General features: G+C 43.9%; 1 protein-coding gene across 1 annotated transcript in view; it reads left to right on the top strand.

Annotated features, from left to right (window-relative positions):
• eml2 (EMAP like 2) overlaps positions 1-14,706 on the top strand; it is a 29,663-nt gene that overhangs the window by 1,705 nt on the left and 13,252 nt on the right. Inside the window, 3 exon segments of the mRNA XM_030744342.1 lie at positions 8,881-9,108; positions 9,390-9,507; positions 9,934-10,035. Of these exon segments, the coding sequence (XP_030600202.1) occupies positions 8,881-9,108; positions 9,390-9,507; positions 9,934-10,035 (448 nt within the window).

The raw sequence follows: 14,706 nt of genomic DNA on the forward strand, positions 1-14,706 counted from the left end.
ATGAGGCAGTGATGAGTTTCTAAAGCTGTTTAGACAAAGTGACTCTCAGGATAGATTTCTGCAGACATGTGAATACCACTGATGGAGCAGTTTAAGGTGTTCTTATCTTAGAGAAGTGTCTGTTGATTGCACTAATTCTGCAGCCTCACAGACAGCCATATTGAGCAGCAGGTGGAGCGACAGCGAGGGGTCGCGAGAGTCTGATCAGAGCCGTGATGTTTGTTATCCAAGAAGGAGCATGTGCCAATCAAAGCATTTGGTGGAGGTGGTGGTCCAAAGCCTCCTGCAGCTTCCTGGGTCCTAATGGTTTCAGTTAAAGTGTAAGACATGTGCACAGCCTTGGCTCACTGATCTTCTCAGTGGCTGAGCTCAGGTGATGCAGTGAGGTCAAACAAAAACAAAAAGCTTGTTGAGTGACAGCTGATCCTGCAGCCTGGGCTCAGCTGCTTCATTTGGGCAGCTTTAGATGCATAATGGGGAAAAAAAAAGGCACTTTATGTGAGCAGGATTGAACTCAGCAGAGACAGTATCTCTAATTACTGAGACACACAGGTACATTAATGAGGTGTGTGCTGCTGCTGCTGTGAAAACCTTTAGATAAAGGCTGCATTAGTCGAGTTTAGGATGTTAACAGAGAAAACATGCTCAGCTGTGTTTGCTCACATTTCTGATGCTCCAAAAGGTGAAGAAACCTCTGACCACTCAAGGGTCAGAGGTCACACTGTCTGAGCCAACTTATCACGGGCTTTTGAGACTCCCATCTCTGTATGACCCCCTCCTTATCCTGTCACTCTGTGCCATGAAGGCTGCAGAGTGTGCAGGCTTCTCATCCAATCAAACACAGCTGATTTTTAAACACTGGAATCAGCTGCTGTATTATTTTCAGACTGTATTTGTTAACCTCAGCCTCACAGCGCTGCAGCCATCCTCCTGCAGGAGCGTGCTGTGAAGGTGTTTTTAGCTGCTTTGGACTTCAACGGGCGGGGGGGGTGTCTCTACTGCTAAAAGTATTGAAAGACAAACAGAAATAATTTGCACTCTCGTTGGTCAACAGGGTGAAATACAGTGTTTAATCTGGACCTGGATACTGCAGTCAGACAATAAACAGTGTTTAGTGCTGAAACAGGTGCTAAAACCAGGCTTGTGTGAATCAGTCACAATAACATGAAGGTGTGTTGTTGTGCTGCAGCTGGTGAGCTGCAGGTAGACCAACTAGAGAACAGAGTGCGTTATAACTCTGGTACCAGAGTGTCTTGTTTCTTTCTTTGTTGTGTCTGTTGAACCACCTTCTTCCTTCCCTTCGCCCTGTCTGTCTATCTTCTTGTATTTGCCATCTGTCCTCTCACTGCTGTAACCAGAGATCCTCCACGCTGATCCGATCTGTTCTCCTGTCACTCCTGGTCTCTGCTCGAGCCAAATACAGTTTGTGTTCTCTGGTGTTTAAATTATTTCTAGTCAAATTATACATAAAGTCCAATTCATTATATTGTCCTGTTTCATGCAGGGAAATATAATGAGTTAGTTTAGCGTTTCCAGTGCTGATGGGTTTATAGCTTTTATCTAAATGATCCTGCTGAGGTAAACCCCACCCAGTAGTTTGCTCTGCGTGTTCTACCTCAGTCCTCAGAGCTAAAACACCGAAGCTCATTTTAGAGTCGCACAGTTGTCCTTTGAATCATATAAAGTTGTTCATATTGTTGTACATTTAGCACAGAGACATGTGTGCAGGTGTTAAGACATTCACAGTCACAAGTTTATTTTATAAATGGGCCTTTCCTGCTTGTACAGCCACCCTTTATGATTCATCTTTGCCAGAGAGGTGTGTTTAAACAACACCATAAAGGTACACATGAGTGCATGAATGCATATTGACATCTGGAGCACATTTACAGTGCAAAGAGATGCTGTGCAACCTGCTGAGTAGCGGTGCAGCGTACAGTCTGCTCCTGCAGCTGAAGATGGAAATGAGTGGAGACTGTCAGCGTTTGGAGTGTTACAGCAACAGGACCTGCCAATCACGGCGTGCTGTATGCTGCACAGCTGCACAGCTGCTGTCTGCAGACTTTGTTTAGTGTTGATGAAAAGAAGAAAGCGTCACGCAGCCGAAAATGTTCTGTCCTCAGTGAGCGTTGAGCTCAGATGGCACATGTTTAAAATGTATGATGAGGAAATGTAGAATTTTGAACAATCTAAATGTTAGAATAGGATGAGGAAAAGACCCAGGTCAGTTCAGTGCCACTCTTAGTTTTTTTGAGGCGGGTAAACTGTTTATGTAGGCAACTTGTTGCAGTAGTGTAAATGGTAAATGGTAAATGGACTAGTTCTTATATAGCGCTTTTCTACTCAGTATGAGCACTCAAAGCGCTTATAATATGCATAAGTAAAATTTTGTGGCCTTTTTTCTCAAATCTGGGTCAGATCTCATCACTGTGATAACCAAGAAAGTGGAGGAGAAGCTTTTTGGTGGAGGCGTGGTGTGTCGAACACACATTGTGAAATGAGGTTTCTTCCTGCTGAAGGTCAAGTTCACCAAGTGCTGCTCATAGGGGCACATTAATCAGTGGAGTTCTCTCTATAATATTGTGGGGTCTTGACCTTACAATTAAAGCCTAATCCATGTATTAATTAAATCCATATACTATTGCTTTTCCTGACATTTCTCAACAAATACACATATAGAATATCACAGACCTAAAATCATCCTAACTGTTGTTCTCAGTTTGTCACATTTCCAGCTGAGTGCATGTAGAGCCTGTATGAGAACATGCTGCACCGCAACAGGACAGTTTTTACACTTTTATTTGCAAGGACATGGACTACAGCGATGGCACTTAGTTTGCATGTGGTGTGCAACCTTTGTGTGGGTGTGTGAGTGCATGCCATTGATCCTGGACTCCGCAGCATCTCTTCCTGGTGGTGCCTGGCTGTGCAGATGCTGATGCTGGTGCAGTGTGTTTGTGTGGCCCTAAGCCAGGCTCCACCCCTTCTGCCTCTGCTGTCTCCGCCTCTAGCTAATGAGACAGGAGGAAGGATGCAAGTGAAGGAGGAGAAACAAGAGGAGAGAGAGGGAGGGGATGGGACGAGGAAGAGGGAGTGGTCCCGGAAGGAGGAAGTGGAGGTGGAGGAAGGAGTGGGTCAGCAAAAGAGGATGGCAGATGATGTGTGTGTGTGTGTGTGTGTGTGTGTGTGTGTATGTGTGTGTGTGAGAGCGGGAGAGGGAGCGGGTGATCAAGCACTGGTTACAGATGGGGAGGGGCGGGAGTGGGAGTCCAGAAAGCCTCTAGGGGAGGAAGAGTGAGGGCAAGTGGACAAGCTGACTGACTGCTCTGTGGATTGACTGGCTGGTTGATTGACAGGAGGAGTGGCCAGGCACTCGGCGTGGCACAATGGCAGGTAGGCATGACGAGCTCCACCTTCATCATCACTTCACTGCAGCACGAATATTTCAGCAGCCTACAATCTTCTTATTGCCCTGCGCCGACCTCCCTGCCTCTCTGACAGCATCACACTTACTCACACATCCCTCTGCGTTTCATCATCCACGGTTTTCTGTCTCTCTTTTTACACCCTTCCCTCTGATTCCTCCTTTCTTTCTTTCTGTTTTCCATCCATCCCTTTCTTTTGTCTACCCACTTCCTTCATATGTGGCTGTTTCCCTGATAGCAGCCATGTTATTATCCTCACATCAGCTTTGCTTAAAGTACAGTGTTGTTACAGTCTGCCTGTGCTGGGATGGCGATGGAAGTTAGTTTGTAATGCAAAGTGTGTTTGATGCCTGCTGAATATCAAATAGATGTGACCTCAGGTTTATATGAGAGCAATATAACACCACTGAGGTGTAACAGCTGTGTGTGTGTGTGTGTGTGTGTGTGTGTGTGTGTGTGTGTGTGTGTGTGTGTGTGTGTGTGTGATGAGTCAAGGGCAAACTGAAAAGCAGCCGGCGCTGCAGCGCTCTTTAAACAGGTGTCCCGACAGTAGATGAGATGAAGGTGAACTCTGCTGATCTCTCTTTGTTTGCTCCTCCCTCTCCCACCATCTGCCTCCTTCATTGTTGCTTTGTCTCTTATGTAATGTTTAATGTGTCCAGTCGGTATGAAATCTGTAATTCATCAGGCAGCAGCACAAACCTTCCCTCTGGGACAATAAAGTTAGATTTAATGTTTTCCTATTTTCTGTCACACACGTTACAAATGTGCATTCTCAAACAAAGTCGGTGTCTGTAAGCAAAAGCTCAGTCTTCACACTGCTCTGAACGCCCAGTTTCTGGCATTTTTTTCTACTCTTGCCTTTGTGTGATGTCAGTGGGTGCTGAGGCTGTGAGCACAGAAGCCCCGCCCACCTGCTGTTGCCATCTTTTGTGAGGGGCAGCCAGTCAGAAGAAAGTTGGCTTAAAGCAAAGGCGGTGCTTAAAGCATGGCTGGTGTGCAGAGCCACTGCAGGCAGAAAATCTGTGAAACTAAAGTGCTTTTTGTAAGGGAAAAATAAGCAAACAGGACTGAGCTTCTTCATTGTTCATTGTTAATAGTTCAGTGTTTATAGTTCAGTACACTTCTGAGAACCATAAACACGCCAAACCTACAACTGTGTGTTTAATAATAAATGCTTTTTGCATGTTTCATACAAACATTTAGCAGACACTTTCCAGGAGCTGCTCGCATGAATGGCCACCAGCATGTTACCATAATAACGAGAGCACATTAGCATCAGATTACACGGCCGATCCAACGCTGGCGTGAAGAGCCTGCTCCGAGCGCTGCTGCAGTAACTCCTGCACAGCAGATGTAATCCTCAGATTTTAGGGACCAGTAATGATGACAGTTTCCCTCTTTTGTAACCATTAAATAAAATAAGACTAAAGAGCATATCCTCAAGCTGAACCGAAAACCAAACTGCAGCCGAGTACTGAGTACTGGATGATTGTAGTTTTACCTGTTCAGGTGAAACTGTTCCTTCTAGCTTCTATCATCTTATCTCCTCATTTTTCTCTATTCGTTTGCTCGATTAAGTTGACTTTACAGTCGCAGTAGTTTTGATGGATGTGATTGCTGCAGTAGTCGGATAAAAATGAATCTCTTCTCCCTCTTCTTCCACCTCTTCATCCTTTCTCAGTTCATTCAACTCGTGATCTCCTCCCACCCACATTCTGGCTGCTCCCTGTTCACTTCATAATTAGTCCTCATTTCATTTCTGCATTTATGCCCGATCCCTTTTGTTTGAAGAAAACATTGTTTTTGGGACAAGTCATCAAAGGTTTTAAGCAGTTTTTATCAGGTTTGGCTGGTGATTGTGTGCATGCAGTGTTTATGACCACTGAACCATATTTAGTTTATATAATGCTTCATAATAAATGCCTTTTAAGAGGGCTGCAGCGTTTCAAGACTTGTTTGTAGAAGGCCTTTGTGATGAGTAATGTAAGAGCAAGATGAGCTGATGTTGGACAAGTTTTTCATAGACTTTTTATTTGGGGGTTTTAAATTAGGAGTGACTCAGAATCTGCATTTGGATCATAAAGAAGAAACTCAAACCTCTTTTTCATTAAAGAAGAGAAACGATGATGGAGGCCTGAGACAGCTCTGCCATGCAAATGTCCCCTGAGTTTGATGTATGTATGTAAATTTGAAGCTTAATTTCCTTGTGCCTGCTTCCTGTGTCATTTGACTGTGAGATGTGATACAGTAACAGTAACAGTACTGTCTGTGTTCACAGGGCTCAGCAGCGTAAAGCATCAAATCTCTTTTTGAAGAGCGGCGCTCTTTCACTGCAACTTTATATATAAACGTTTTAGCACAAATGCTGCGATCACGTGAAGACTTCAAATGTTTGTTGTCTCTTTCACAGGTATGTGCATACACATATTTCATGCAGCCTGGCTGCCTTTATGGTTTATCACTACCATTATTTAAGATCGGGCCGACAGCTTGTGCCTGCAGCTGTTGTTTCTTTGATTCTTTCTCACTGATCACTTCATTAAGTACACCTCGTTAATGCAGCTATCTGATCAGCCGGTCACATGGCAGCAGCTCATCGTATTTGGACATGCAGACATGGTCGAGGCGACGTGCTGAAGTTCAAGTTGAGCGTCACCTCTGCAGCACCTTCGTTCTCTGCAGCCATAAGAGTTTGAAAACTCCTGAATGGAAATCTGCATTTTGTTCTGTGATATCAGGATTCAGGCCTCATGAGCAGCTGAGAGGATCTGAATGAAAACTTGTCTTTGACTTTATCAGGTTGTAATCTGATAATGTGGGTCGCAGATTTAAATAATCCGCACCGGGCAGCTTCCCTTCGATAAGCTCGCCAGCCTCCGGTGATGTCACGATTGGAAAGATTGCCCACGATTAGGACGGAGGCAGTCGACTGGGTGGATGTGTGGGGGCTGGAGCTGAAAGCAGCTCATAGGAAAAAATATTGCTTTAAAAAACAGCATGTTTTTGCTGATGAACACATGTACTGAAATTCACTGAACTAGTTATGCTGTATACCTTGTAGAGTGGCTATCAAACCAAAAAGACAGAGCACCAAATTCACACTCAGGTTAAATGCATGTCTTCATCACTGGCGTCCATGTTTATGTCAGCCAGCAGTCCTTTTCTGATTGCTGCCCTGTGCAGTTGTCAGCAATGGTTGCATAAACAAAAAGGCACAAATGTTGCAAACAAACTGGGACTGCCCATCAAAATATTTTCCACGCAGATTCCTGAGAAGATAATCTTCAAGATTTTCAAGAGTGCCGCTAAATCACCGCCTCACGGTAGTGCATTAATAAAGAGTCGGTGCCTTTTATTTATGGTAAAATAAATGCAGTTTTAAATTGAGCTGCAGCTCAACAATAAAAGATTTAATACAAGCTGGCACCCCGTGCTGTGGTCACAGAGAGCTGTAATGAGTTTATCTTTGCTGAGAACTCCTCAACGTCATTCATGGAAAAGATGCACGTAGAAAGAGGAAGCAGACATTCTGGGTATTTTCTGACAGCTCATCAGTCTGAAACATGTCAGAGTGTGAAGTCACCAGAACCACAGTAACTGTTAGACGGAGAGCAGCAGGTAGCCGGCTGCAGATCCTTTCGCTGCTGTGTGCAGCATAAACTCAGGTCACAGCTGCTCACAGAAAGATGGAAAAAGGTGAGACTTCTTTATGAGGATGGTAATAGTTTGTTTTGCTGATTTCTCTGAGCTGTAGTTTGAACCATATTTGCTGTAACTGGCAGCGACAGCAGGACTGAAGTGTTCACAGTTGCCTCTTTAATGAACAAAGACATAATCAAGAAAACAGAGCGTTGTTTCTGTCTGCACACCTGGCTCTGCCCCCCAGCCCATCTATTCAAGTTTCTGAGCTCCGTTTGGTTTTTCTCCCTCCTTTCGTTCTTTTTCTGCCGTTCACGCTCACTCAGTCTGAATTATTAAATGCAGTCACAACACCTTTCAGCTGTTATCCCCTCCTGGAAATTTAACACCACCCATTCACAAAGCAGCAGCAGCTGATATCCATAACACTCATTTCAAACAGCTGCTTGCTTTTAATAAATGAGCTCAAAAGTTCACATATATGTTTGCATCCACTCATCGTGGGCATGAAGGCCGTGGTCATTTTGGACTTTGAACTGTTCCTTTTCCAGGGTGGAATGATTGCACAGCAGACATCTTTAATGACTTTAAGAAGCAGAAATTAGGTGCACAAGTTTGATTTTCTCCAATCCTCACAGGGTCAAAATTATACCTGCAGGCTCAAATATATACATACAGTCACTCAAGTGTTTTAATGAGTGCTGCTGAAGGTTCCACAATCTGTTTTACCTTGACAAGGTCACGGGCTATTAACTCAACATTAGTGTTCATGATGACAGCTGGCAGTTCCTCTTTGCCAGCATGTTTGACAGCACTCATCGGATTGACCAAGAAACTGAGTGAAGGTCTAAGAAGGACAGATTTACACATGTCGAGAAGGTCTCTTGGAGCCATTTCCAAACAACTGCAGATTCCAGGATCATCAGTCCAAAAAAAAATGTACAGAAGGTATTCAGATGTGTCACCAGTTTGCCAAAGTCTGGAAGGAGGCCCACACTGTCTCCCTCAGTTGACAGGAAATCGATTAGGATGTTCAGGAACAACCCAGGAACCACCGAGGCTCAAGCCTGCCATGAACTGGAAACTGCTGGATCACCAGTGTCACTGTCCACAGTGAAGCAAGTGTTACGTCACCACAGTCTGAGAGGGTGCCGACCCAGCAAGAAGCTCCCGCTCCAAAATCGACACCGTCAAGCTCAACTGAAATTTACAGCTGCCCACGTGGACGAGCCAAATGCCTTCTGGAGAGAAATTTGATGAGCTGAGCTGTTTGGCCACAATGACAGGAGGTTTGTTGGGAGGTGTAAAGGTGAAGCTTTCAAACCTAAGAACACTGCACCAGCTGTTGAGCATGGTGGTGGTAGCATCATGCTCTGGGGCTGTTTTGCTGCCAGTGGTACTGGTACACAGCACAGAGTGGATGGAATAATGAAAAAGGACCATCTCTGAATTCTTCAACTTCAAATCAACAGCTAGATGATTGAAACTTGGACATAATTGGATGTTCCTACAGGACGATGACCCAAACACATCAAAACTGGCTTTGGAAGTGATAAAGCTGGCAAACATCAAAGTTCCACCCATCAGACATTTTATTGCTTATTTTTTCTGCTGATGACTTTAAAAGCTCAGTGTGATGTTTTTTGAGTATTTGTGTACTCTTCTCACAGTTGCACGGCACTTCCCACAGTGTTTTCTTTATAATGAACGAATGTTGATGCGGCTCCTTTACCTTTCTATTTAACTCTTGCAAACTACGTTGGGAGCGTTAGGATTCAGTAAGGCTAAAGTGTTAAACTCTTAAACTCTCTAGATGACACGGTGTCGGCGAGCAGTAACATGGACATGGAGGACCGAGTCTCTCACCTGGAGCAGAGGCTGCAGCTGCAGGAGGACGAGATCCAGCTGCTTAAGGCGGCTCTGGCTGATGCGCTGCGCCGGCTGGGCTATTGTGAGGAGCAGAGCCAGGGGAAGCCACCAGGAGGCGCCCATGCTGGGAGGAGGCATCTGGCCACCACGGCTGCAGCACCACCTACGAAAGGTAAGAAAGCAGTGGGGATAAATAATGCTACAGCTGCTAAACTGTTATCACTACACAACTCAAAATAGATCATGACTGCTGAAACGACAGTCAAGTGAATGAAGGCTGAACCAGCATTCAAATGTGGTTTAATGTCAAATATAGAAATCTGGAAACAGTAACCTAAAGTTTAACTGCAGCCTGAGATTCAGCCCTGATACTGGGGAGCTGGACACACATTGTGTGTGAGACGCTGTTGTTTTCTGTTTTGATGATGCTCACGACAGTTCCTCTTCTTTCAGTGCGTCAGCTCCTGCAGGCACTTCCCTCCCGACCTCTGAGTAACGGCTACATTCAACAAAAACGTCTCCTTTCTTCTCCTTCATCTCCAAAGAAAGAGGTGCTGCAGTCCATAAAGAGGTAGGATTAAGAATGGAAAACCTGCCCATACCATACCTGTGTACACTCAGCACCAGTGCTTACACTCAGCTGCAGTAAGCAGGAAACATGTAAAAGAAAAGGGCAAAGTGGAAATTTGTGGAGACTAAAAAGCATCTTTGGGAAAATGTTACACAACAAAGATACTGACCACAATGAAATCAGACTTAATTTGATCACTTTGTGTTCTTTTGCCTGTTTTTAATCTCCTATTCACACTCATTAAAAATGGAACTGAAACCTGATGTATTATTTTATTGAAATTGTAAGTTAATTTACTTTTATTACCATAAATTTAATTGCTAAGGCATCAGCTATTGTTTTAACTGTAACTCTGTGTAAAAAAGGGTGATGTTAAAGTTTAACCCTCAGAGCATAAACAGCCCTCCCTCCTCTCCCTTCCTTCAGAAAGAGTATGTCCACAGAGCGTCTCACCCTGGTGAGGAGGGAGTTGGGGGCGGAGAGTCGGAGTCGAACAACCTCCTCCAGCAGCTCCTCCGGCGGCAAAAGGTAGCAGCCCTTATCAGCGGGATGGTGTAGTAACATAAACCCTGAGTCTATGAACAGCTATTAACAGGGTTTTTTTTTAAATTTATATATATATATATATATATATATATATATATATATATATATATATATATATATATATATATATATATATATATATATATATATATATATATATATATATATATATATATATATATATGCCTGCCTGGATAAGGCAGAAATTAGAATCAGTTGACAATGTGGAATATATTTTGGTTGTTAAGGAACTGAGATGTTTGCACACTTAACACAACCGATGACCACCTCCATGCATTCTGGCTCTGTCCACCAACACAAAACCTCTGGACAGAAATAACCACCAAACTTTCTCAAAGCTCAGTCCTCTTGGCAGCCACTGTGTTTTGGAGCTGAATGCGCGCTCATGTAGCGTAAATGAAATCTGGTCATAAGCAGTGTTTTTGAGCTGTGCTGTGTTGTTGAACTTGAGCAGAATAACATGAAACACAATTAGTTCATCTCTATTTGCTTTTAATTGGGATATTTTGTAACAAGCAGACCGACATTAAACGTAGCGGTGAACGTTTTAACCTGTTAACTGGCCGAACCAAAATCACCTGGAAAAACTGCGCCCTCTGGTTATTATTGGCTCTGGAAAACCCACGTCGTTGCCCACCGCATCCTGTCCTCCGGGATGTAGTGCATTTTTTATGAACGGATAGACCCTCCTATTTTGATTGACACCTCATTCGGCCAATCATATTTAGAAATGGGTTTTCCAGAGCCAACCAGGGTGTGTCACGTAGCTTTTCGGTTGATGTTGGTGCAGCCAGTTACATGATTGGCCGAACGAGGTGTCAATCAAAATAGGAGGGTCTCGCCTGTCATATAAAATGTAATAGATCCGTGCCGCGGCACCCTCAGAGATCTCTGAGGGGAGAGAAGGCAGAGATTTGAGGCGCCAGCAAAGCACGAACAGTTCAGAAACATGAGAAACATGAAATGAGAAAAAAAAAAGCAATTTATTAACTGATTAAGTCGTGTTTTAGACTGCTTATTGCTGGCAGATCTATTCTGACCCAAAGTACAGCCGTGACCGGTTCTGAATGACGGCTTTACAGCAGACAGCCGCTCCAACTCTTGTCGGTACTGTGTACCGGCGCAGTACCGGACCGTACCGGCTTACTTTCACCCCGGGTTATTAATCCAGTAAACCATATTGTTTGTCAGATAATTTCATTAAAGTGCTCCAAAAGGCACCAACAGCACAAATGTCTTTGAGCGGTGCGGCTGAGTGACTGAGACTCCTGAAGCTGGAGCCCAGCAGTTTTCAGCACTTCCGCTCAGACTTAATCTTCCATTCCCGGAGGTTGCTGCTTTACTGTGTTGCCATGACAACCAATCTGAACCCTCCCCTCTGCCTAACGAGCTCAGAGTCCGTGTCTGTGTGCCGCGTGGGTCAGCAGTAACTGACCATCTCAGTGGATGGTGGGACGCTCTCCATGCATCATCACCTTAGTAAGGTGGTACAGACTGCAAAGAGAGTTTTTGCATTGGAAGTGTAAATGTTAACATCAGGAACCAGTCTGTAAAGTTCAGCTAATCAAATCAAATCAAATCAAATGCAACAATTAGATGAAAAAGGGTGAAGATGGTGGTTTTGCCCTAACAGGGGTTTGACAGCCTTTCATATATGAAATTATGTGGTATACCTGCAGTTATTCAGTGTGTCTGATCGGTCTCACCATGTTCAGCTTCCTCAGTCAGTACTTCCAATAAATTCCAGATGTTTGGCGGTTACACAGCTGTTTGTAAAATGCTAGTTCTGATGGATACTAAAGTATCAGCACATCACCGCAAATGAATAAAACGTGTGTCAGCAAACAAATACGAGAAAGTTTATCTTTAGTTATCTTCATCACAAACACGAAATCCACTTTCCTCATCATCATCTGTTTATACTTTGTATATTAAATGAAGTCGTTACTTTTTTGAGTTGTTTTAAATCATCTTCCCATGTTGCAGCGGTGCCGTTTTAACCTGGGCACAAACAAAACAGGGCGTAGTGTCATTTAGAGACGGGGGTTACAACACAAAGCACTTTTCTGTGGGGGGAGTTCAGTGCTTTTTTTATTGGGTGGGTAGGAGATACCACAAGGTCTTATTTTCAACTTTTATTATCAAACTTTCCTTTCCTTTCCTTTCCTTTCCTTTCCTTTCCTTTCCTTTCACTCGTGTCCTTCTGCTGATGGATCATGTTTCCAGCAGTTCTTGGTAAAAGGGTGATGTGGGAGCTGTGCAGAAGGGGGTGTGGCTGCACAGCCAGGAAGTGCGCTCTGATTGGATGACATGAGCTTTCAGGCTGAGCTAAAAGTTTGCAGAGTGAAGGAGGAAGTCGGTGTGTTGCTGTGGCTTTGGACAGGAGAGGAAGCGCTCCGACTGCTCACCAGTGTTGACTGCCAGTGTAACGAGAAGCTTGCAGACATGAAGAGATCGTCCAGGTAAATGGCTGCTTTACAGTGAGTAGTCAGTGACTGACAGAGTAGGAGCAGACTGTGTACATCAGAGAGGACCTCAGAAAGATGTTTGCATTTTAGAAAAGGAAGTGTGTAGCTTTAAACTTTGCAATATGGAAAGTGAATATACAGCTTCTATAAGTAAAGGTAGTTCTTGTGTCACAGCCAGCCGGTCCGTGGATGCTGATTGACTAATATTTGAATAAATGAAATGCATTTTGTTTTGCTTGGTGACTGCCTTCAGGTTGACTCTCTGACGTGTTGGGTTATTTTCACTCTGAACAAAGTCAGTATTGAGTTGTTTGGCTCTGGCTCGGAGACTCTGGGGGGAAGTGGAGCTGCTTTATGAGGCTGTTGTCACGCAAACCATTTGATGCAGTAGGTTTGTGTTCCTGCGGGCTGCGCAGGGAGGGGCGGCCGCATGGAAACATGAACAGAACAACAAAAGCCTGATGAAGTAATGGACATGAGCCTGATGGCCAGGGGCAGGAAAAAACCTGCTAAACTCTGCAATACTTTAATATTTTAAATATCTGAACAACAAGAAGGACTAAAATGAGTTGCAGCTGTTCTTTTGTTTTTAGCTCACACAGAAGTGGGTTCACATTCCTCGTATGTATTAAAAACAAATGAAATCTGCCTTTTATGGAAAGAATCAGAACTTTTATCCTGAAGTGGATCTCTTTATTATAAACTCATTACATTATGTGAATAGTTAAAGTTTTTAGGTGTTCTCAGCATTTCTGCTAATGAGCGTTTGTGTCTGTGACTGAGTGGCTGTGATGTGACATGAGGAGCAGCGGCGCTGCGCTCAGCAGGTCTGTCAGCAGTGACTGATTCTGACAGCAGGGGAGACGCAGCTCCTGCTTCTCAGGACACCCTGAACTTGCACCTTCAGGTTTTTCAAAGTGCTTCACATCATCTGCCGGACTTTAATTTGCAGCTGAGGTTGGTGCACTTTGATACTAATTTTCAAGTTTTCCAAATGAATTCATTTCCTAAACGAGCTGAGTCCATTCAAAATGCTGCAAAGACATTTTTTTGGAATCCTCTGTAGCATTGCACTGCAGCTCTCCAGACTCTTGGTAACATCAGTCTCAAAGATAATGTAGCGGTGGGACCGAGCTTACCGTCAGCAGTCCTGCACAGCTTGCGGAAACACTGATAACATTGATTGAACCTCCTGCTTTACATGCAACAAACACACTGATTGGAGAGACAGCTTTTCACCACAGTAAACCAGTTTTACATCACTGACGCTTTCCTTTCATATTAAAAGTATTTTCAAAGTCAGGGCAGTAACCCATACATCTGTGAGTACTGCTCAGAGTGTTACTGCGAGGAAAAAGGAAAAGATTCATATCACGTTTACGCTGTTATCTCTTCCTTTTTGTGTTTGTATCAGGTGGATCTGTTATTGCTTACATAGAACATCTAAACTTTAATGTAAAATCATCAACCTCAAACAAGAAGAATTCAGTGAGACTGAAACTGATGATGGAATTAAAGGAAAAAATCGTGTTGCGTACTGTCTGCTTACTGTCTGATGCCTCGTTAATGTCAGAGTTGATTAGTCCAGTGCATTATGGTTCAGTCTTAATGTAGTTTTCACACAAGCTGGTGAAACTGTGTTCACGTCTTATTAGTGTAGCTGCTGTACGTCTTGGGTCTTAATTGAGCAGGAAATGGATGCATGCACTCTTGTCCACTCCCAGTTCAGGGGAGAGAAGTCCCATTGCTCAGACCGCAGCATCTTCTGCGCCTGCATCCCTGCAGTCTGCTAGCTGGGTGGAACTAGTTCTTAATGTTCCCCTTAAGAAATAAAGCAATAACGGGCCTCCAGTGTCAGCAGCAGGATTAAAAATACAAGTTTAATATTTCAAACCAATAACTTTAGCATAAAAATATCCTGATTCTGTTGCATTCAAAAACGGGTTAAAGTTTGCAATATTCAAACTGATAACTGGGCCAACACAAAATAACATAAACGTCACGGCTGTGGTCCTTGAATCCTTCTGCAGATGCACCAGTGCTCATTAGGGCCCTCTGGTTCTTACAAGAACCCTTTGTGTTTTCAGAGAGCGCGCTCAGTGCTGCATGTTAATGAGAGCTCTGTTTGTGCGCCCGGAAAGCCGGTGACCAGCGACTGCCGCTG

This window comes from Archocentrus centrarchus, chromosome 13 (assembly GCF_007364275.1).
Source record: "Archocentrus centrarchus isolate MPI-CPG fArcCen1 chromosome 13, fArcCen1, whole genome shotgun sequence".
Taxonomy (NCBI): Eukaryota; Metazoa; Chordata; class Actinopteri; order Cichliformes; family Cichlidae; genus Archocentrus; species Archocentrus centrarchus.